Here is a 23,036-nt window from a genome sequence, read left to right as displayed (position 1 = left end):
TTCATTTTGAAAATAAATTGATACCAATGAAGAGTATGTTCTGACATGCACCAGACATCCATCACTTTCCCAAACAGTTCACAAGAGACAGCAGGAGGTTGTACAATACAAAATGTGTCTGATAAATGCTTACAGACTAAAGGCTGCAGAGCAGAAGTATTTATTCTCAGGAAAGCATCATTTCCCAGTGTTTTGTCAAAAAAACTTTCAATTTTAAATTAAAAGGTTCATAATTAAATTCAAATTAATTAAATTCTAAAGTTCACAGTGACACACTGGCGTCATATGAGGGTCCGCGCTTACACTACAATCCATTTCCTGCCTCAAGGAGCAGTGCCATCACGGGTGTGGGACTGGCCACATGATGCTGGGTAGCAGACGTTTTGATATGACTGCATTTTAACTTATTTACAGAATGGTAAATTACAGTTTGCACCCATGGTGTTATAAACCACACTAAATATTATATTGTTAATATTAAAATGTATGTTTAATAGATGATTGCTGCATAGCAAATTTATGACACCATTTGGATTGCTGGCAATCTATTAATTGTAAAATCTGGAAGCAAACTGCCTGCAGGGAATGAAATTATAGTGTGGAGGATCTTAATAAAAGCGTGTGGCTCCATCATGTTATTTAGTGAGTTCATGAATGCTGTGGTTGGATATGCATCACATATTGTCAAGTTACAATGAAACACAAATATTCGATCCCCAACCAGGGGATACACTTATTTAAAACACTTATTTAAAAAATGTTTGATCTTAAAGTGACCAGTTTATCACAGGACACTGAACAAAAAAATTTTACACAAATGAAACTTTTGTCAGATAAAAAAACATTTGTCACATATAAAAATTATTATTTTTTTTGCAAATGTGAAGATTGAAAAAAAATACTGAACCATATACATACATGTGCATACACATACGCTGGGGAACAAGCACACCGCTAAGCTCTCCTATCACCAGTAACATGGACGTGAACATGCCCAGAGGAGTTCAACACCAACGATGCCCAGCCAATCAGTGAAAGGTATAGGAGCTGTCCACAGTTATTGGTGCTGGCTGCAGGCAATTAAGAGCTTGCCGGCTGCCCTTCTCGCCCAGGACGTCTCATGGTTCAGCCAGAAGATGCCGAATTCGACCACCCCAGTAATCTAATCAGTCACGACTCTTTGTTGCCTCGGCGCAGGCTAACCAGAGGCAACGTGTCAAGACAATCAGTCTGGTGTCAAAATTGAGCCAGTGAACAATACCAGTCCCGCGTAAGCAGCCAAACAATTCTGACGCAACAGCAAACCATTTAAGTGATGAATGTCGCCAACTTTGCAGTCTCAATTATCCCAACACCGAGAACCGCAGCAGGAACAAAATATAGGCTATAAAATGAAACCGATCTTATCTCGCCGGCACATTTGCGCCAGTTGCCGAAATGAGAGCTGAAGGCAGCGTTTTTCAGATGAATTAAATCTCAACACTCAGTCTTTCCTTTCATCGCTACATTTTGAGTGTGAGGTTCGAGCAATCATCACAGCTGGCCCTTGCAGCATTAATCTCCAGGGCTGCTTATACTGCTGTAATAATAGTTTAACTTCAGTTTGCTATCCATTTTGAATATTCATTTGATAGCAAGCACCATTTTTAAGTGATAGGCATACTCTCAACGTATGTTGCGTATTTCTGCGTATCTATCATAGAAGAGGCAATTTTTTTGCCTTGTATGGTAATTTCAATTTAAGTTAAGTTCAAATCAAAGATTCAGGAGTGCTTCAGGACGTCTTCTGTTGGCATTTCTGACATCCCGGTTGTTTAAAATATATTTTTATTTTTAAAGAAACCATTGTCCTTAACCCTAGCTCCTAAACATAGCCTTAATCCTGTAACCATCTTAACCATATTCCGAGCCTTAATCATTACCATATTGATAGATAGGACTAAATTGATTTATCTTAAATATTTTATATTCCTATTAAGACAGGTGAGAACCAACATAATCAGTAGCCTACAATTAAAGCTATACCGTGGAAATTGCGCCCGAAGTAATTCATCGTTAAATGTATTTTTCAATGAGAAAACAAAGAACAAAACAAAAATAACATCCTCTTGTTTAAGTAGACTTATTTATGCCCTGATCTTATGCCCTGATCTCTACTCTGTTTTATGTGTTATCTTGCCATGAAGGGTGACGGTGCGCTGTCCCTTCAGCACCCCAGGAATTCCAGCAACCTACCTGTAGGAGAACTGCAGGACCACAGACAGCGGCGGCCCCACGCGCACGCAGGGACGCCGCTGTAGTCCGCACTGCATTTTTATTATTGTTATTATTATAATAGTGAACTACTGTTTGTTTGAGCTTATGTGTCTGTCTGTATATCTCCGTCCATCCGTCCGTCCACCCTAATTTTGAATGGCCAACTATCTGCAACCACAGCTGCTTTCATGCGCGACCCCACTGTCAGTTTTTCCAATTTAAGAGAGTGTAGACACCCAAAAGTGTTCTTCACCAAAACATGTGGTATCGCCATTCTGTGTTTTTAAATACTGGAGATTACAGTTAAGCTCACATTGAGTGGAGTTGAAGGAAGACCTTTCATATTTGGCTTTAACATACAGTCCATGGGGCAGATTCTATTCTTGGCAGGTTTTTTCTTTAAAAAAAAAAAAAAAAAAAAAAAGGTTTGATGCGTCAATGTCAAGGTCAAGTTTTATTGTTATATGCTGATAACACAAGTGCTTACAACAAAGCATCCTTCTCTGTGACAACAAAAACAGCAAAGTAAGAATATTCCCAAAAATGACAGGTTGTTTCAGTACCTTCTCAGCCCCGAACAGGAACCCCCTTGAGCAGCAGTGAATTTCATACTTAATTTCAAACGGCTGGCAGCCACAGGCCCATAATGGTCTCATTTTGCTCCAGTTGACGTGAAATGAGGCTGTTTTTCATCTCATTGAGCCTGATGATGAGCAAATGCGTAGCGACAAATGAGCGAAGCAGCCACTTCATGCTTATTCCTGTGAATGAAGTAAGCAGAGCCGTGAGATCACAGAGTCTCCCCTGAGATCACAATCCAAGCCTCGGCCTGGCCTTTTTATCACGTCCCAAAATATACTGGCGCAACAATGTCCCACAGTCACAGACCCAGCCCCAACAAGAAAGCTTGTGAGTTTTAACTTATCCCTGGCACTGATATTTGTAGTTGTAATACCCTATTTGTGATCAATAATCAAAGAGGAGAAGAATGACCTCTTGGTCATTGGTCATTTAAAAAAAAATATATTTTTTTTTTTTTACAAAAAAGCAAAACAAAGAAGTCCTTTCGCCTGTTATTTCTCCTACATTCTTCCTGACCACCATACGTGGTGCCTTACAGTGGATAACACTATTTCACATTCAAGGCAGGTCAAGAATTAGTTGTCCCAAATTTGTCTAAACATACCACTGCCATCTGCCCAGTATTACTAATTTGCAGGGCTGCTATCACTGACCACCACTGGCACTGCAAACCTTCAGGACTGGAGTCTGACACGCGTGTTCTGCAAATTCTAGACGACTATGAAAAAGGGGTTCCTCCCAGTGGATAACTTCATCTTGCACTCTACGCAGGTTGAGATTATATCAACAAAGTCTTCTGTTGCAAAACCACATTGCTGGGTCAGGTACCCACATGGTCCTGTAAAACTTGGGTGCCAGCCCACCACTTGGTTCTTTCTAATCTTCTCACAGCTTTTGCTGTGACTACACTGTAGATGAAATTTCAGGTTGGTAAGATGAGTCCTCCGAAGGTTGTGACAGCTCCTCCCTGTATCTGTCCCTTCCCTGTCACACCATAGAATGCGTGCTTTGACTGTGTAACTGTTGGAGGTATTCCGGAGCCTGTTGTCAGTGCTGAGCTTGCCATTCAGCTAGATTAGCATCCTGTTGCTCGAGGTGACAGCTGGCTCATTCACGCACTCCGTAAAAAAGAGAGAGCGATAATGCTGGGCTTGCATCTGCGTTCATTTTACATGACACAGCTTCAGCCTCCTGACGGAGGCCATGATTTATGCCCCTTTTTTTCCAGCCATCACACACTTGAGGGAGATGCTCTTCAAACCGCATGTCAGTTGTAGCTGTATGCCACTGACACTGAAAGAAGCCAGGTGACAAGAGAGGCTGACTGACAGGTCCACACTTACAGTTTTAGTCTACACTCATAGTTTTTGTAGGTCGGACAGGTGCACTCCACCCTTTTTGCAAATTCTAGATAATTCTCCCAGCATATCCCGACCAGCACTTTGAAGCCTGCTTCTCAACAAGCATTCACCACCCTGGGAAACATTATGACCAGTGTCACTTTGCACCAGCAAAAATGAACTAAACCTTAATTTTCCCCAAACCCTAACCCTAGCCCGAACCTTGACCCAATTTTTCACTTTCAGGAGGTAAGACCATTGCCTTGTGTATTTTGTGTTTTTTATTATTTTATATTATATTATTTTCATGATAAATGACTTTAGAGATATGAACCTGTATAATTCATCATATTAATTACATTTAGATTGTTTGATCAGCCCTCTTAAAATATGACTTTACACTTTTGGTGGTTAGGTGAAATATTAATATGATTAGGGTTAGTGGACTGGGGCTATGTTCAGGGTTATGGTTATGGTTGAGGTAGGGGTTTAAGGTAAATGAGCTTAATGAACTTGAACACTGAGACGAAGGAAATAACGGGTCTTTTCATCTCTTCATTGTTGAGTTCAGGAAGTAAGGTGAGAAGAGAGATAACAGGCGGGTGTCAGAGAGCACAGAGAAAACAGGGTGACATCAGAGAGCAGAGAGACAACTGAGTGACATCAGAGAGCAGAGAGACAACTGAGTGATATCAGAGAGGAGAGAGACAACCGAAGAGAGCATAGGAAGAACAGGGATGGAGCAGGATGATATCACATGGAGAGTAGAGAGATCAGGACAGGGTGAGAGAGAGAGGCATGAGAGAAAACTGTGTGAAACACATGCCTGTATCTTGGAATGGGGTGACAACAACTGGTGGATAATTGATACTGGAGAATAAAGACTGAGTATGTGTGTGTGTGTGTGTGTGTGTGTGTGTGTGTGCGTGTATATGTATGTATGTGCGTGTGTGTGTGTGTGTGTGTGTGTGTGTATGTATGTGCATGTGTGTGTGTGCGTGCATGCATGTATGTATGCTTGTGCGTGCGCGCGCACGTGCATGTATGCTTGTGCGTGCGTGTGTGTGTGTGTGCGCGTGTATGTTTGTGTGTGTGTGTGTGTGTGTGTTTTTGTGCATGTGTGTGTGTATGTGTGTGTGCGCGTGTATGCTTGTGCGTGCGTGCGTGTGTGCGCGTGTATGCTTGTGTGTGTGTGTGTGTGTATGCTTGTGTGTGTGCGCGTGTATGCTTGTGTGTGTGTGTGTGTGTATGTGTGTGCGTGTGTATGTTTGTGTGTGTGTGTGTGTATGTGTGCGTGCATGCATGTATGCTTGTGTGTGCGTGCATTCATGTGTGCGTGCGTGCGTGTGTGCGCGTGTATGCTTGTGTGTGTGTGTGTGTGTGTGTGTGTGTGTGTGTGTATGTGTGCGTGCATGCATGTATGTATGTTTGTGCGTGCGTGTGTGTGTATGTGTGTGTGTGTGTGTGTGCGCGTGTATGCTTGTGCGTGCATGCGTGTGTGTGTGCGCGTGTATGTTTGTGTGCGTGCGTGTGCGCGCGTGTACACTTGTGTGTGTGCGCGTGTATGTGTGTGTGTGTGTGTGCGTGTATGCTTGTGCGTGCATGTGTGTGTGTGTGCGCGTGTATGCTTGTGTGTGTGTGTATGCTTGTGTGTGTGTGTATGTGTGTGCGTGTGTATGTTTGTGCATGCGTGTTGTGTGTGTGTGTGTGTGTGTGTGTGTGTGTATGTGTGTGCGTGCGCCTCACACACAGCTCCGTGTTTATCAGGCCCCCACACCTTCCCTCCAGCGCTCTAATCGCCCAGGCCTGACTGAGCTGCTGGGGATTATAAATAATGCTGTTTGCTTCTCAATTAACTTTCCGATTTATTGCCTTCTGTCTGCGCAGGTTGTGCAGCATGATAATGCCTGGGAAACGATGGGCAGGGCTCCGCTCTCCCTCCCGCTTCATTGGTGCAGATGCCCTGACAGACAGGGGAGAGGTTCTCTGCGGGTGGCATTGAATTTTCGGTAGGGGGAGTTGTGTTTGCACTGCCTGCACCATGCCTACATGGGGCAGAAAGATCTGTAAAACAAGCACCTCTTTGTGCCTCTCGGAACTCAGTGAAAGTTGTCAGTCACTGATTCACTGAGTTGTCAGTCACTGATCTGCCTGAACCTATCAAAAGGTTTTGTTCTCCACAGTAAGACAAAATGATTGATTCACTGATATCATATAGTAGCCCTGCCTATTTATGCAATCTCACTCTCAAAACCAAGTACACCCTTGTCCCTTAAGTTGTACACATCTCCCTGAATTGTTACCGGTCACATTAAGCATGTACAGCAGGATGTTCAAATTTGCTGTGGAGTGTAAATTCCAGGCATAGTGTCAGTGTGTCTGTATCTGGACCGCAGCCATTTTTTACAGTTGGTATAGACGCAAATTCTAGATCAATATGCTTTATTAACATGACCACATGTCAAGCATAGTACTGCAAATTGCTTGCATAAAATGTCCAATCAACATGAACTGCATAACAGATATTTGCACGCACATATTTTTAAGAACCTTCAAGCAATTGATTGATGAATTCACAAAAACATATTTTTTAAAAAGAAAAAATGTTGTCACGGTCTCAGAAATCCTCTATCCTGGGTTGTAAGGTAGCAACAGGCTGGCAAACCAAACTAGACCGACACATTTGGTCTGTCTTGTCTCCCAGTCACCATGGTGACCATCAGCCAGCAAACAATTGCCCCAGATGGGGCCCCCAACCAGAGCAGTCAAAACTGCACATGCAGCAGGGCTGTTCTGTGAAAAATGTGAAAGTAGCTCGCCTAACAGGTACCAGGTACCTGGCTGTTTTGGGAACACATCTGCTGTCTCTGGACCTTTTCTTTTTTTTTTACAATCAAAAGCCACCAGAGGTGATTAAAAAAAATTTTTTTTTGCCCTAACTGGAGTTGATGACCCATACAGAGGGATATTGGCCTGAGAATGTGAGGAGCAGGGCGTCGGAGGCATTGGGGCTGAAATGTTTCTTTATTGGCTTGGAGATGGCAAGAGTGGAGCCTTGGAGCTAAGGATGCTGCTCAACTAATGCTGACAACAAAACGCCTCCTGTAGCCTTGTGATGAAGAGCTGAGGAACGTCAGCTCTGTCACCCGTTTGCCCAAAACATTCCATGGACAAAAAGGTTTGGACTTATTCTCTTGAGCTTGTGCAATACAGTTTTGAAATCTATGTGCAAAGAATTCTCTCTGTTATTTGCCGCTGTACTTGCAGCAAAAGCATCCTAGGCAATCTAGTATAGCGCTACTCAACTCCAGGTTCTGTCTGCAGGTATTTGCTCCAACCATGCACTACATCACTTGATTTCACTAATTACTTTACGTCCTTGGCTCAGCAAGTAAGCTCGTTAGGGAAATCAGGCATAGAACAATGAACTAAACACCTGCGGACACAGCAGCCCACAGGACCTGAATTTGAGTAGCTCTGATCTAGTAGTTTGCAGTGTATGAAAAGAATGACTGGGCCATATCACAAGTTTTAAAAAAAAATGTATTTACAGTGCCAAAAAATTCTGTTTACATGCCATGTTTTCACCTTTGTATAGTTAAGATTTCAATGATTCAATGCGCTAGTTTGGGGATGCTATGAAGTTAACATGGACCTTGTTTGCGTAAAGCATGAATATTGAAATCTGGTCCTGGAATCGAAATTCAGCGCAGGTTATCTTTTCTCCCGGGTAATTCACTGAGCTATTAGTGCGACTGATTGGCCAGGCTGTGTTCACGCCTGACTCCCAGGTAAAGGGAGGGTGGAAAACCTGCAGTTCTCAGCTGCGAAGGACCATGATTTGAGTAACAGGGTTCTAGATGCTCACCTTTCATTCAGGAAGAGATTCCCTGTAGGGGAGTCACACCAGTGCAGGCTCTGTGCACGTGTTGTGCTCTGTCCACGTGTCCCTATATCAGCCATTTGACATTAACACCTTTGTATTTTGGTGAGGCCAGTCTTTTGTCTCCTGTCCCATTTTCTTTTGTCTGAGTTGCAGCATTTTTTGTCAAAGTTTTGGGAATACGCTCTTTGAAGATCTTCTGGTGCTCTGATTCTCTGATTGACCGCAGGGCCTGGTACCTTGTGACAAGCCTTTTGTGTCTTGGTGTTTATTTCTTCCTTTTGAAGTTGTCGTGGCAACCGCAGCTGCTCAGCCTGATGTGGGTGGATCAGTTCTTCAAATGAGCTCAGAGAACAAAACACATAGTACAGGATAAATACATAAAGCTGTCCGAGCAACGTCGCATGACCATAAAAAAACTTCTTTTTAAACTGCCATCAACAGACAGCATGTATGCAAGACGCGTCGCTACTGTGAACAACGGTGATCTCTGTAAATAGACGGTCTTTACATCCTTGGAACTAGCGTGTGAATCTTCCCTTCAGCACACAGCTGCAAGGCTGACTAACTGTGAAGAGCCCATGTGAGGACTCGAGGTTCTTAGTAAGAGCCCTGGAGCTCCTGGAGCTCCTTTTCCTGCTATCCATTTCATCTGAACCAAAATTCTACCGGAGGCCTTTCTTGGCTGGCGTGGGTGCGTGGCTGCGGGTCTGATTAGGCGGTGTTTATTAAGGGCGAAGTTCCCCAGAAGACTCGCTGCAGGGGAGGGCTGTGTGCAAAGCGGCACGGCGCGGCGAGGGAAACGCGCTGCCGTTTGCTCTGACTCCGTCCCTGTTTACACAGGTGCCGTTTGACGCTACACCCGCATAATCTCCCCCAAAAAAACTCATTAATAGGATGCTGTGAGAAGTCTTCTACAACAAGGAGAAGCGGGACCGACCCAAACAAGAAAAAATTTCTAACAGGGCCTTGTCCTCCTTTTTGACAACTTGCATTTTTTAGTAGAACAGGGACGGTTTCTCAATGTGCTGACTGTGACATTCTGAGCCAGGAAAGAATGCAAAGCACACCCATGTTTGGATAAATGATGCTGTGCGCATATAATTATTAGTACATTATTTTCTCAAAGCTGTACAGAGAGTCCCATCGGCTGTCTGACTTTCGTCCTGCCTGTGAGAAATGAAATATAAGTCAGCAGCTTATCCTTAAAGACATTAGTTTATATCTGCCTTACAGTTCCGAAAACCACGTTATAGGAATCCTGAAGAAAATAAAGGCACTATTTTCAGTTACAACTTAATTTAAATACCACAGCATCACTTTTTCTCAGCCATTGAAGCTGCTTTGTTGTACAGGTCCTGTGGGCTGCATCCCTGGGATGGATCAGATTCGGTTATGGCTCTAGCGATCGCTATCGCTAGCAGTGGTTTTATGGCCATGTTAAAACGCACTCACTGTAAGTGGCTTCAGTCGAAAAGCCGCTGTTAATTTCCCCAAAATTATACGCGGTAAATGCAAAATGGCTTTTGGCTTCGATGCAGCGCTTTTGGATTCGGGCCTGTCTGTCGTCATGGTCACAAGGCGCTGTTATTGATTTCGCCCTCAGCGTACTCGGTGTTTTTGGGGACTGCTTATTCAGCGAGAGAGGATGGTTAAGAGAGATGGGAGTGAGATGGGAGGACCCGGGAGGGGCAGCGGGCGAGCGGATACAGGGGGCGACCAGGCGCAGCGGGTGAGTGCTTCTGCCCTGTGGGGAGTTTACGGAAAATTACCCACGTTGAAAATTCTCTGGTTGTTGGGAGGAACACTCCGCGGTACTTGAGTGAATAGGCAACGGCGACTTTATAAAAGCAGGGAGAGGGGAAGCGCTTGCTGGAAACAGCAGCAGCTTATGCCGCTGATAGGATCGCTGCAAGCAGGATGAGGCTCCAGGACCGAGGCACAGAGAACCAGAGAGACTATACATGTACAGTACACAAAACACACCAGGACACACACCTTCATGCACGCACGCACTCACACTCACACTCACACAAACATACATATGCTCAAAAATACACACATACACACACACACAGACCCAAAAGCACACATGTATTTGCATTCTTATGCACATGCAATCATAATTGTCTTTGGAAAACAAATATTCAAAAATGTGAATCCATTACTGTATTCTGTATGTGATTTATGCATTGGGTTTCCCCCCAACACATAGAAAACCTGCCATCCCAGTACATAGGGCTGTACTATAGAGTACATTTATACTGTGATGATTATCTCTAACAATGAGGTCATTCAGATCCACTTTCGGTGTCTTGCTGGATGCATAGTACTGCTGCTCATTCCACTAGGAAAATTCTTAGCAAGTACTATAACTATTATGCACCAACGATGAGCATGCAGGACTAAAGCATGTAAAATGTTCAGTTTCAAATGTTTTGATGATACAGGAATGACAATGTATTGGAAATATCTATAATATGTAGGCCTTACTGTCTTCATAAACTGTAATCACCAGTATGGAGATTTACTCCTGTAGGGAACCAACTGAATGGCTAGTAGCACATACCTTAACTGGAATAAAGGTGAGCTGGCAGTTTTTGTTTTTTTATGACATTATGTCAGGTTTTCCAGTGAAATATCAGAATTGCAGCTGATAGACAGCTGATAAATTTCATGATCACATCCATATTTCCATGGACATAAACCAGGGATCTTTTTTTATTACTTCTCTATGAATGTATAGATCGGGGAATTCCAAATAATTTATCGCATAATTAATGTTTTTCAGCATTCATTCATTAATTCAGCATTAAGCTAAATGCTGCACACCAGACCAGACAGTGTAGTGCGGAGCACACATTGTGATGCTTCTTTGAATAATGCATCCCCAGCATTTTAGTTTTTTTTAGAGTGGTTTGCTCCTAGCAGCTCCTGAGCCCTCATCAAGGCCATCAACAGCCAACTCAGAAAGCTCTGAACAGCTTCACGAGGCAGGCTAGCCTTTGACTGCTTAAAAGCCACACGGTACGGTTCCGTTCAACTGAACTTGGCGGTTTTCTTCAGACGACTACTTCAGAGGTTCAGTGATTGCTGCAAAATTGGACACCCAAAGCTTAATGTACAACCCATAACCCCAGAAATGAGCTACGGCCACTTTGTCAGTTTGGTAAAAATCCAGGCACCGCGGTTCTGCTTTTGTCAGGATACAGATTGTCTTTGCCTGCACAGGAGAGACGGACTGAGAAGCAGCCAGTTTTAGCTGCTGCGGAGTCGTAATCCTTTCAGAAGTAATAACGCTCGCTCACGTGGGCCTCCTGGTCTGGAGTCTGTTTACTTCGCCATCTCATGCTGTTAGCCACCTTTTAGAATAACTTTACTCCACAGCAGGGATGCAAAATTGGTATAACATTTTCTCTCCTCTCCCCTGTTTTTCTAGTTACATTAAATTTACATTTCAGAAATTAGCATTTAGCTCTTATCCACGGAGGTTTACAGATATTACATTTTCTTAAATGGAGAGCAGACAGTCTGCCCCCCTCCCCTCCCCCCCCTTTCATATTTTTGAGTTATTCCAACAGGGAAAAGGCTGGGATCTCAGCTCAACAGGGGCAGTTGCAAGGGATCGAACCCCCAGCTGCACAAGGGGGGTTTTATACGGCTTGAAAGTTGGCTGCCCTACACCTCATCCCGATTTTGGATTTTTTTATTTTTATAAATGAGGATATTCTTTACTGACACAATTCAGGTTAAGAACCTTGCAAAAGGGTATAATTTCAGCACCCCAAAACTCGAACCCACAACCTTTGAGTAAGCGCAGTTCCCTGACCACTGGACTGCACGCCCTGCGCTCACTGTGCCTCTTGAGTCATCCTTGCTGCCCTCGCACCCATGCAGAGTGCTACGCCTAAAATGATTGCGCTACACTTCGAGGACAAATGGTGTACCCGTACACGATTACAGTGTGTCAGTGTACGGAAGTACCATCTCTGGCCAGCAGAAAACCAGGTCCTGTGCTGCTCTGTCCAGCAGAGTGCAGTGTTGCACACAGACAGCATATAAACGCCACCGAATTAGCTCTCTTCCTGCCGGTAGATGGCACTGACGTATCAGTGTAAAACAACATTGTGCGGTCCAGCATTTAGGCAGCAAATGTAAATATTTACATTATTAATGTGCTTACGAGTCACAGCATATACTGCCAATAATGTATTTGTCCTTCATTTACACCTAGAACTATATCATCTGTGATGACCAGGGGGGCAGGGTGATAAGAACGCTGCACTTCTATTTTAACCCTCACCTTAAGCAGAAACTGGGTATCTGGGAGGTTGTGATTACTGCCATCATTCCACCATTTGCAGCCTTGTCGTTGGCCCCATTGATCTCTTCCCGCAGCCTGATGTGCTGGAGGGAGGGGGCTTCCTTGGGCAACTGTGGACAGACCGCTGGGCCCCCAACGCTGCCAGCCTCTGTGCGTTCTTTCAGGTAGAACATCGAGCCCTTTGACAAGCCCGGTCATTCAAACCCAAAGGTTATCTGCTTCTGCTATGAGTTCTGCTGAAACTATTCCAACTGTGCTTGGAATAAATACTCTTTGAAATCAAATTGTGCTAATGTACATCTATGGCTCCTTATGCCGCAGTCAACAGCCTTAAAGAACTTTCATTTTCAAAATGATTTGCCTTTGCTCAGATAGAAGTCAACACATGTCATTATTTATTATAATTAATTGTGATTTGCAGGACCACTCTTGTTGCCCTGTTCTGCGAGCTTTCATATCCATCGAATGTGACGCCTACAGACAGCAGGCTATCCTAAAGAGGTCCAGCAAGGGCATCGTGTAACAATTTAATCTCCTTCGCTTTATAATCAACACACTAACGTTTACAAATCAAAATTTTACCCAGAGCTCATTTGCCTTTTACAGCGTTTGAATAATTCCTACATCCAGATTTGCGACAGCCATTGCTTCCCGTTCCACCGCTGGTCTGCGCAGCACACGAACCCGTTGCTTAGTAAATATTTCGATTAACCAGCTGTCCAGGACCTTGTTCTTCCAGGGCCCCGATCAGCAGAAAATGGTTTATTTATGAGTTTGTGCACGGCTTACGCTACACTCTTCAACAAAGGCAAGAAATGCAAAAGCTTTCATTGATTTTTTTTCTTCCCTTTTTTTCTTTTTTCAGCGAGTGTTGTCCTTGAACTGCTGTTTCTGCATTCGCGGGTGCGATTACCACGTCTTGCGGAGCGAGCAGAAACTCATTCCTCTTTCCACTGGTGCTGCAATGTGTTCCACTGACGTTTTAATGAATGCATCCATGAAATATTGCTCGAAAACGCCTCCTTGAAAACGCTACCACCAACTCGCTCCAAAGGAACCGCCGTTTCACGGCTAAGCAATCAGATTATTTGCCATGTGCCCATGAAACCTGCGCTGTTCACCTCCCTTCCGTTAAATCAGCTCTGTGAATAAAATGTAGACTGTGTACAGATGAGCTTATCCTGCTGCCGAATTCTGTCCCAACAAGTGTAAAAGCTTATTCAGAAGTCCTCCACACATTTACAATTAATTTAAAACTGGGGTACAGCATTTTCGTGAAATCAGTAATTAGGTGTGAGCATAGGTTCTAAATGTCACATGCCAACTCTGAAGATATTCAATTTAGTCTCAGCAAATAGCTAAAGTTTGGTTTTGGAGTTATGAAGGTCAGGTATTGCCATTTGTGCCTGCCGTATACGACATGACAACGTCAAAATGGAGACTTCCACTGAAGCAAATTAGGGCCGCTACATTGCTTGAGGATACAATGGCAGTGCCTCGTCTAGGAATCAAGCCGGCAGCATCCAAGTTACAACAGCTCCCAAACCATTACACTAAACTGGCACACCTCAGCCACATCACTCACTCACCACCTCAAGAACAACAGCCATAGCTCATTAGAGCTCACAATGTACTATTGTTGCTTATCTGAGATGTGAGGTTGTTCTTGCAGAACCTTCCTCAGGGTAGCAAGGTGTTATCCACCCTATCCAAAGCCCATTTTCTAGGGTACTTGTCTTCCGTCTACCAAAGCGGTGGGGCTGACATCTGTCATTTCTTCTGTTCATCTGATTGTTTTTCTCTCTCACTCAGTCTATTCCACTCTCTGATCATCACCAATATTTCTGATGGATTTGTGGATCAATTCTGTTAGGTTCCTCTTCCAAAACTGTTCATCCCACAAAATATTTGTTTCTGCGCATCAGTAACTACATTTGAAAATGAACCACACTACCTTAAACTGGCCAATGAATGATGCATGGCCCCCTGCTGGGCTATATGTAATTGGCCATATCATCACCAGGGAGGGAGGGAGGTAGGGTTTGAGCCAGCTGGATTGGCTGCTGGCAGCATGCGCTTTGGAAGAGAATGCATGCTTTCCTCGGCCCTCCTGAGTCCTGAATCGACAGTGGGACATTGCAGCAGTGGGCTACTGAAAAATGACCATCCCAAATGGTGGGAAGGTTTGGTTTGCAAACAAAAGAGGAAAAGATTCAATTGTGAAAACACACATTTCAGTCACGTAGACATAGAAAATATTTATCAATGTGAGAAATACAATATGCTCTTTTTACAAACATTGTTTTACAGAGGTCCCTGGCCCCCTTTCCAAGGAGTCTTCTCACCAGGCAGCTGTTATTGGCCATTTTCTGATTCTGCCTCACATGAATCTCAATGAATGTTTCAACTAAATGAATGAATCCACTGAATGAATGTAATGTGATATAATACAAAAATAAACAGAGTTTCAAGAATAAAACAAGAAAGTGATGAGATGTGCTCAATGTTTAGTGTATTGTGTGCCTTAGGGGTAATTGTGCGCTATAGGTAATTGTGGGGTGGATTTTGTGCCATGAACACTCTACTTTGTGTGTGTCTGCAATCGCCTCTCTATCAGTGGAGTGCTGAAATTTAATTGCAAAGGATTATTGGGAAACATCTATGGTCTTAGCCAGACATTGAAGGGCCACCAATGGAGCTTCTAATACACAAAAAGCAGCCATGCTCTTCGGCCTCATACTGTGGTTCTTATACATACTAAAATTACAAAGTCTCACCACTACATGGCCAACTACCAGGTTGACAGGAGGTATCAGCACTGAAACTTTGATTGCCATTATGGTCAGATGATAGAAATGTAGCTTTCTTGCCACACACACCAGCGGTAGATTTGGCATTGGGAGAAAGTTCGCGGATCTGGTTGGATCTTTGGTGTTATGGAGCAGTTTTGTATCCACAGGTCCTGGAGTTCTTGCTTAAGGTCAATGGAATCTTGAGACTTTGCATTCTGGTCAAAAAAACTTGGTATACCTACCATACATGTTACATCTCTGTAGTAGGATGCCATTATGAGTTATGAGCAGTGATGATCGCCTGGAATCAGGCAGCCTAAGCAATTACACAGTTTCCTGGTACATGCATAAAAAATGTGTCACAGTCAATCAAGCGCAACTTGGCTCCCAACGGCCAACCTCTTCACTGTTAAATGAAGGTGGAAATTATGTCTCTTATCATTTCTGGGGTACAGACTGGTTACCCTATTATTTGAGGGAGCTGCTGTGATTATATATCTGGAGGAATGTCACGTCAAGTCTCCTGACAATTAATATTTTGTCTCCTTTTTGGTGGCCATCAGGCAGTGTGTGTAACAATTTTACAAAGTTCTCTCCTCTGATTAGCAATAGCCTCCATGATTTTTTTGTTGTGGTCACTGTGCTCAGTGCTCCAGTTCCAATGATATCAAAGATTTCACCCATCCGCGTACTGAAAATCAGTTAAATTATTAACTACAGCAGTACACATGTGGTTTGGTTTACAATCAGCCAAACTAAGTACCGAATGAAGGTATGCATTGTTAAGCATTCGGAAAACAAAAATATGGATTATGCTATTGTACTTGATTCTGCACAAGCTGATCATGGCTCTACAACATTCCCCAAAAATTTGGGGTATTGAAAAAATCACTCCAAGGGGTGGGCGCATAATAAATAAACTTATTCACAGAGAAGTATACTGGATGTATACAACCAGTCACAATTGAGCCTTTTGGTTTGAAGGAAGGATAAAATTTGTGTTGCTTTATATGATGTGCCTCTAACACCTCCACGTGTTTTAGGTTTCTATTCAACTTTTATGTATATGGTTTCTATTTTTCTTTTGGTATAATGTTTTGTGTGATGCCTATGGTTGCTATTTGTGGTTTGGTGACATGGCCAATTGATCATTCCCCTTGTGCATAATCTGCCCAGTGGGAGATGTGCAGCTGAAACTAGTGGTTATTTAATTTTGAGTTGCCACTTCCCCCTGTTTGACTCTGAGGAAGACAAGGTTTGTGTCAAATCATTAGTCTGTTTGCAGTAAAGCTGAATATGTGTGAGCTCCAGACTGATTCTTTCATCTCACTTTACCATCTTTTTCTGAGGAGCACCAGATCAGCATGCTATCTGGCAGATGCGTGGTGATCTGCTTCCTGAGCAATACATGATATTCTTAATATAACATGGGTCTTGCCATTTTTTGCCATTCAGTTATATCTCAAAGATATATGTTCCAGGAGCTTTATTAACAATTGCAGTGCTTTTATTTTGTCACGTTCTGGGGCTTGGAGTCAGGGAAGAGGGTTGAGTCCAGCTGTAAACAGGGCCATAACCAGACCGGAAATTTAATAGAGGTTATCAGAAGCACCGGACAAATGATGAACATGGTTACCGTGAAAAACAAAGACGCTTCTTTACAAAAACAAAACCAAACCAAAAAAAACTTAAGCACATAGAATTTAAGGTTGTCAGAATGAAAAATTATTTAATACTTCATTTTCAAATATGTTTTCGGTCAGTTGAAAGTCAGTGATGAAAAAAAGCCATCTTTGATATTGGGGTGAGTGGAAAAGCCCCCCACCCCCCCCAAAAAAAAAAAAAAAGAAATGTGAAAACTACACAATATGCGCTGCCTTCTGGAAAAGCAGTTGTATTAACATAATTGATGTGCAAAACCTGTTAATATTTGTAGTATCCTGGGTATACAATCATGCGAAACAGATCCATGGCATACATGAACTTGACCTAAATACAAAATACAAACAGAATAGACTATGGTATATGTTCCTGTTGTCATAGTTGAGTACCAATGACAACTGTAACAATAAACAAAACAGGAAAGTTGATCAGATGAAAGCTAAACAGTTTGTGGGGAAAGTGATGTGATCCAATGCTGGCAACACCTGTGGATTACAGAACACTTGTCAAGCTCACCAAATAACCACTTAGAGTAAAATATCCAATATATTGCCTACCTCAGTATGTTAACATTACTCTGTTCTCATATTTCTAATGCACTAATAAGTATACTGGTGCTGTTCTTACCCATGCTGTACATTTTCTTGCTAATATTAGCAACGCATGGCAGCTACCTGAAGTGGCCTCCCCTGTTTGTGGTTTGAAAGTAACTGCAAATTTCAGATATTTTAAATAAAATAAAAAATTGTACAAACTGAGTATTTGCAGCATGTTTTCAAATTTAAAAAATCCTCAAAACCCTGTACAATAAACCATTATTAAATAATTCAGGCTGACAAACAGGTTTATATAACATACAGCCAAATGAATGCATGTGTTTGTTTTCGCAGAAAGCTCCAGGTTGAGCCTTTTACTGTCAGTACTGCCCATCCCCAGCAGTAGCCATAGCAGCCCCTGTAACAATAGCTGTTTTGCATAGCAAAGGCATAGTGTTTGCACCATGATTCTCTTGATCCCAGCACCCCCTCCCCCCTTCACCCCCCACCCCCCAAAAAAAGTGCCATTGGCTGTGTCAGAGGGCCAACCCAACTTTTCAGACCTGATTGGCTATACACCAATATCGTTTTTATCCAGTGGGTTTCTACTCAGTAGAGTGTAATTCTGATTAATAAACTGAAACCCATCAGTCCTGCCACTGGAAAAAATAATGGCATTTAAAAAAAAAAAAAATCTGACCAATAACATTTCTGGTCTGGGGTTTTGTAATCAACTTCAGCTTGTGATTGCTGATGATACAGTACTGCATGGTGTACACACCTGTGCAGTCATAACACGAGGGGGAAAATAGTTATTATTGTCAATAGTTCTCTCTTATTACATAATTTAATAAAGCAAATTAATTTATTTCTGTAATAGTTACATATCTGTCCCATATAAAATACATATAGCAACCCTTACTTACCAATAGACCTACAACAATGTGCGAGTTTGCTGGGTGAAATGTGTCCTCTATCCATGCACCAGATATGGTGCTGCACCCTACCAAGTGACCTCCAAGAAAGGAAAAGATTTTTCCTTGAACCACTTTTGCTCAAACATTACAGAATTTCTGACAGGGAAGCTTCATGACACAACTGTAGCTCATGTCCTTGGCATGTCACACCACCTGTTTTTGCTGTTGCATTATTTATATAAAGTTGACTTTGGTTCAGACCACATCAATATATTGTTACAAAAAAAAAAAAAAAATCAATCTCAGGTTATTTTCGAAGCTGGGGGCAAGATGTCAAGATTAAGAAATTAGACATATGGGCATGGATCCAAACCTGGTCAAACATAAGGATGTTCACACAGCAGTCTATGGTAGAAAATACTGATATACTTCAGACCATGAATACCCTATACCTACCATTGTAAAGATGGTACTGTATGTCATCAGAAACCTTTCTAAAAATATAAAATAGAACTGCCTGGACCAATCAAAAACACACATTGAAATGTATTAGTTACCCAGAAAGTTAACTTTCCCTTAATACAATGTCCTTAAAAGGTATACATCTTCACTACTTGAAACTCTTAATTTTGGCCTATCATGTAAGGTTCTGAAGTAGGATATTTCAATTCTGCTTCCAACTTCCATAGCATTATTTGGACTAGCTCCAGTGTATCTGTCAGATATGCTTCTTACCTTACAGCCAACAGTTAATTCCTTCTCAAGATGCAGCTAATCGGGTTGTTCCAAGAATTTCAATCAAATTGTTGGGTGGAGGCTTTTCTTCCCAAACAGTTCCCCAACTGTGGGTATGTGTGGATCAAATCTGTTTCACGCCCCGAGCCAGGATGGGCTCCACTTAATGAGCATGGTTCCACCCAAAGTTTCATCCTACATGCTATCCAGGGAGTTTATGCTTACCACTGTCACCTCTGGCTGGCTTACTTTGTGGCGATTTAGTATTCTGTGGAGTGTATTGAGACAAACTCTATGAAAAATGTGTTATATGAAATTTTATTGATTGATAGATATAACATGAATGTTGGGGTATATATACACACACATCTATATACAGTATGCATTTGAAGTGCTATGTGCATAGCAGATTTCTTAAGGGTAAAAAACTTTTATAATCCTCTTGAATTTACTTTTCACACTAATGCAGGAATCATAGTCCTTCAGAGCCCTGCAATGTGTTTGGCTTTTTACTCCATGCAAGTTCTTAAATAATGGAATAAATATAATTGTGATTTGAATAAATCAAGACAGAACAGAACGAAAAATAACCAGAAAAATACGTCTCCCCTACACGCCAGGGCCTGCATGCATACACACTCATGCCAGCGTAATGAAAAGACTCCATGGCTCCCATTAAAGGCAGGGTAACGCCTACTGGCATAAAGTCAAGTATCTGGCTGGTAGAGAATCTCCGGCCAAAGCAACCGGCAAAACTGTGATTGGTTGAGAGCGGACATGCAGTTATGGGCTGATGCCGCTCCTCATGAATATTCAAAACTCCGCTCCTCCACGAGGCTCCTGTCTACTTGCATTGCAGCTGACAGTATAGCGCCTGTGTTTTTATCTGACAAAATTTCGCTGTGGCACCATTGAACAAGAAACACAAATGACTCCTCATTTTGAAGCCGTATGTTTTCTGTCTTTTTACGTGTGAAAGAGGGCTAAATCCGGCTAGCATCTTCTTCAAGCTAACAAGTCAAAGTAGGCTATAATTAGCTTTAGCTACATTGCTACATTTTCCATTTGAAACAACGCAACGTTCGCTGGAAAAGATTGCTAGCTAGCTAAATGTGACAAGCGGTGCCTTAGAAACTGCAAGGTAATGTCCATTTTTGCTTGCTTTGCTTATACAGAAGTGCAAATGTATAGATAGTTAACCTAAAATTATTATTATTATTATTTGGATGAGCGAATTTGCTGTATAGGAATTGTTTAACGTAGTTGGATGCGTCACACCCTTTATGACCTACCTAACATTAGATATAATTTACTTGTCGACTGCTTAGTTTCTAACTACGATAACGCTACCTTGTCCCTGCAGAGCTGACAATCAACCTGTTATCTGTTGGTGTTATTACAGGTCACTGGAGTCTGATTACTACCTCAGAAGCAAAAAAAAAAAAAAAAAAAACGCGGATGAACTGGTTTTAGGAACGCCCCTGGGTGTACAGCAGCCTTTTTATAAGAGCGGACACGCAAACCTGACTTTATTGATCAGAAACAAACGGGAACCTTGCGACCATAGAGACCAGCTGGGTTGACAAAAAGAACTGTGACGGGCACCGAGCGTCACAGATAAGGCTGAACAAAACGGAAAGCGTCGCTGTCACGGCTTTTGTCCGCAACTTAGTTCTGTTCCGTAGTGCAAGTTTCTTTCGCTAAAATCCAATTTGGCAAGGGGCTTAGTGCATCGCCAGACAGCAGAAGGTGAGAATACAGGAAAGCGGCATTGTCGAAGCTGAGATTACCGCTGTTGGCAATTATAGCCGTTATCTGCAGCTGGTGGTAGCATAGGCTACTGCACTTTTTACAGGAGAATAAATTAGTTCACCCCACTCGCAGAAAAATGATGCAGATTTCTGACTCCTACAATCAGAAACACTCCCTCTTCAATGCCATGAATCGCTTTATTGCTGCAGTTAACAACATGGATCAGACCGTCATGGTGCCCAGTCTTTTAAGAGATGTGCCACTGTTGGATGAGAAGGAGGTGGATTCAGTCAGGACGGCCGGAAACGGACCGGATGCCTACTTCTATGACAGGGACGTGTATAGTTACTACGTTCTGCTGAAGTCCATCAGAGACGATATCGAGTGGGGTGTGTTTCAGGCCGAGGATAGGAGGAAGGATAAGGTCGACATCACCGCCCTGGACCTTTCCAGAATGGAAAAGGAAGGCGAGGGCGAGGACCTGGAGAAACTTTTTCACTACCACCTGAGCGGACTGCACACGGTTCTGTCCAAGCTGACACGGAAGGCGAACACCCTCACCAACAGATACAAGCAGGAAATCGGCATCGGTGCCTGGGGTCACTGACTGATGCGGATTGCCTACGCCAAAATCACCACAAGTTCGCCCGTCCATGATCGGATTCATTTTCGTGGATTGGAGTGAAACTTCCCGCGACTGATGAAGTTCCGAAGAACTGAATGGGCGAGATCAAGAGGCGTGATGGGAATCGACTCTACTGCTGGTGGTTCAGTCGTGTTTTTAATAACAGGAAACAAAAGATGTTCTTGGGTTGGTTGATGTGTACTGCTTGCTGTTTGTTCTTTGATACGTTACATTTCCTGCTTTTTGCACTATTTCTGCTATTGTATGTACAACATGTACCAGACCAGGGATAACTTGGTGGCTTGGCATTCAAAATATGTGTAGACTAATTTATTTATGTAGGCTAGTAATCGCGCAGTGTGTATGTCAGTGTATGTACTGTGTGTGGCCGTCGAAGCTTTACGTTTGAGATATTAATGGTATGCACTTTGATCTAAATCTCCCGTAAGGGGTGCGCGCTGAAGATTTGAGCTTATAGTTCGCTAGTCTAATGATGCTGGGTGATCAGACACTGTAAACTACTGCAGCTGACCCATGTCGTTACTGCAGTGAGGAGGCTTCCATTGTAGGCTACTTACGCCAATGACTCCAAAGCCTTAAAATATAATAATAATAATAATCTGTGAACTGGAATCAGATGACAGTTCTATGCTTCTATGCTGTGAAGAGTATTGATGGTTCCATGAGGTTGAGTAAATGCATTTACAAAGATGCCGTTATTATTAGTATCCGCACAAGTACCTTTTTTGTATCCAAAACTAGTATACAGAAAATAAACATCTTTAAACAAAAAAAAAAGTATTTCCGAATTTATTAACGAGTCTTTTGTTTGCTTTGGATTGGACATTTGAGAGTATTACTTAAAATAAACCATAAATTAACACCTAATAAGGTAACATGAACAAAGCCATTAGTCACTTTAAATTCTGATCAATCACCGACTGAACTGCTACTGAGTAGCCTACCCTTGTGCTTGCTAAATGGATGTATTTTTATAGCCGTATTAGGTTAGTTTTAATCACATATAGAGAGCGCAGTTGAGAGAAGAAACAAGCAAAACATTTCATTTTTGTTGTCTTAATAATAGCCTATTTTATTCATGGATCACAGCTTACAGAAGGGCACATAAAACATGCTTTATCATTACTGGTCATGTGCAGCAGTAATGGACTATAAGGCCGTCAATCAGTACATCAGAACTGCATAAGTGAATATGATTTGAAAATATGCAGACACAGAAGTACATTTAGGTCAGTTAGCCTGATATGCCTTAATTTTGGAGTCTACAAACAGCATTGAAGGGAATAATTTGCCCTATATATATATACACCAAAATATGATCAGGTGCGTGTAGAGGTATAATGAAGTGACAATGGAAAGCACTGCAATGCTAAGGTAAGGACCTGAATTTAAAGCTGTGAAGTCACTCCAGGCAGCTGTGAAACCGGTACGGCACGCGGACGATGGTTTCCGTAAGGAACAGACCTAAAGATTACCAAGTGCAGCTTGTATTTCACAAGAAAGTCGGTCGTCTAGAATGAATTTGACTTCGCAGGAACGGGCTTTTCCATTAGTTGATATGCCTTGGAGAATGTTTGATTAGTCTATACAATTATGACATTGAAACCAAAT

At 42.4% G+C, this 23,036-nt stretch overlaps 1 protein-coding gene across 2 annotated transcripts; it reads left to right on the top strand.

The window, feature by feature from the left end:
- Positions 1-19,851: 19,851 nt before the first annotated feature.
- LOC135240734 (mid1-interacting protein 1-B-like) lies at positions 19,852-22,217 on the top strand. 2 transcript variants are annotated; one of them, XM_064310629.1, is made up of 2 exons: positions 19,852-19,976; positions 20,430-22,217. In XM_064310629.1, the coding sequence occupies exon 2, from the start codon at positions 20,916-20,918 to the stop codon at positions 21,384-21,386; it is 471 nt and encodes a 156-aa protein (XP_064166699.1). In that variant the 5' UTR covers positions 19,852-19,976; positions 20,430-20,915; the 3' UTR covers positions 21,387-22,217. The 2 variants fall into 2 exon arrangements, with proteins under 2 accessions (XP_064166699.1, XP_064166698.1); XM_064310628.1 differs by having other exon boundaries at positions 19,853-20,168.
- Positions 22,218-23,036: the final 819 nt, after the last annotated feature.

This window comes from Anguilla rostrata, chromosome 15 (genome assembly GCF_018555375.3).
Source record: "Anguilla rostrata isolate EN2019 chromosome 15, ASM1855537v3, whole genome shotgun sequence".
Taxonomy (NCBI): domain Eukaryota; kingdom Metazoa; phylum Chordata; class Actinopteri; order Anguilliformes; family Anguillidae; genus Anguilla; species Anguilla rostrata.
Note: the sequence above shows the minus strand (reverse complement) of the source record. Positions and strands in the feature narration are given on the sequence as shown.

Bases quoted from the DNA above. Each gene is read 5' to 3' on its own strand.
- LOC135240734 (XM_064310629.1), top strand. From the start codon at position 20,916: ATGATGCAGATTTCTGACTCCTACAATCAGAAACACTCCCTCTTCAAT.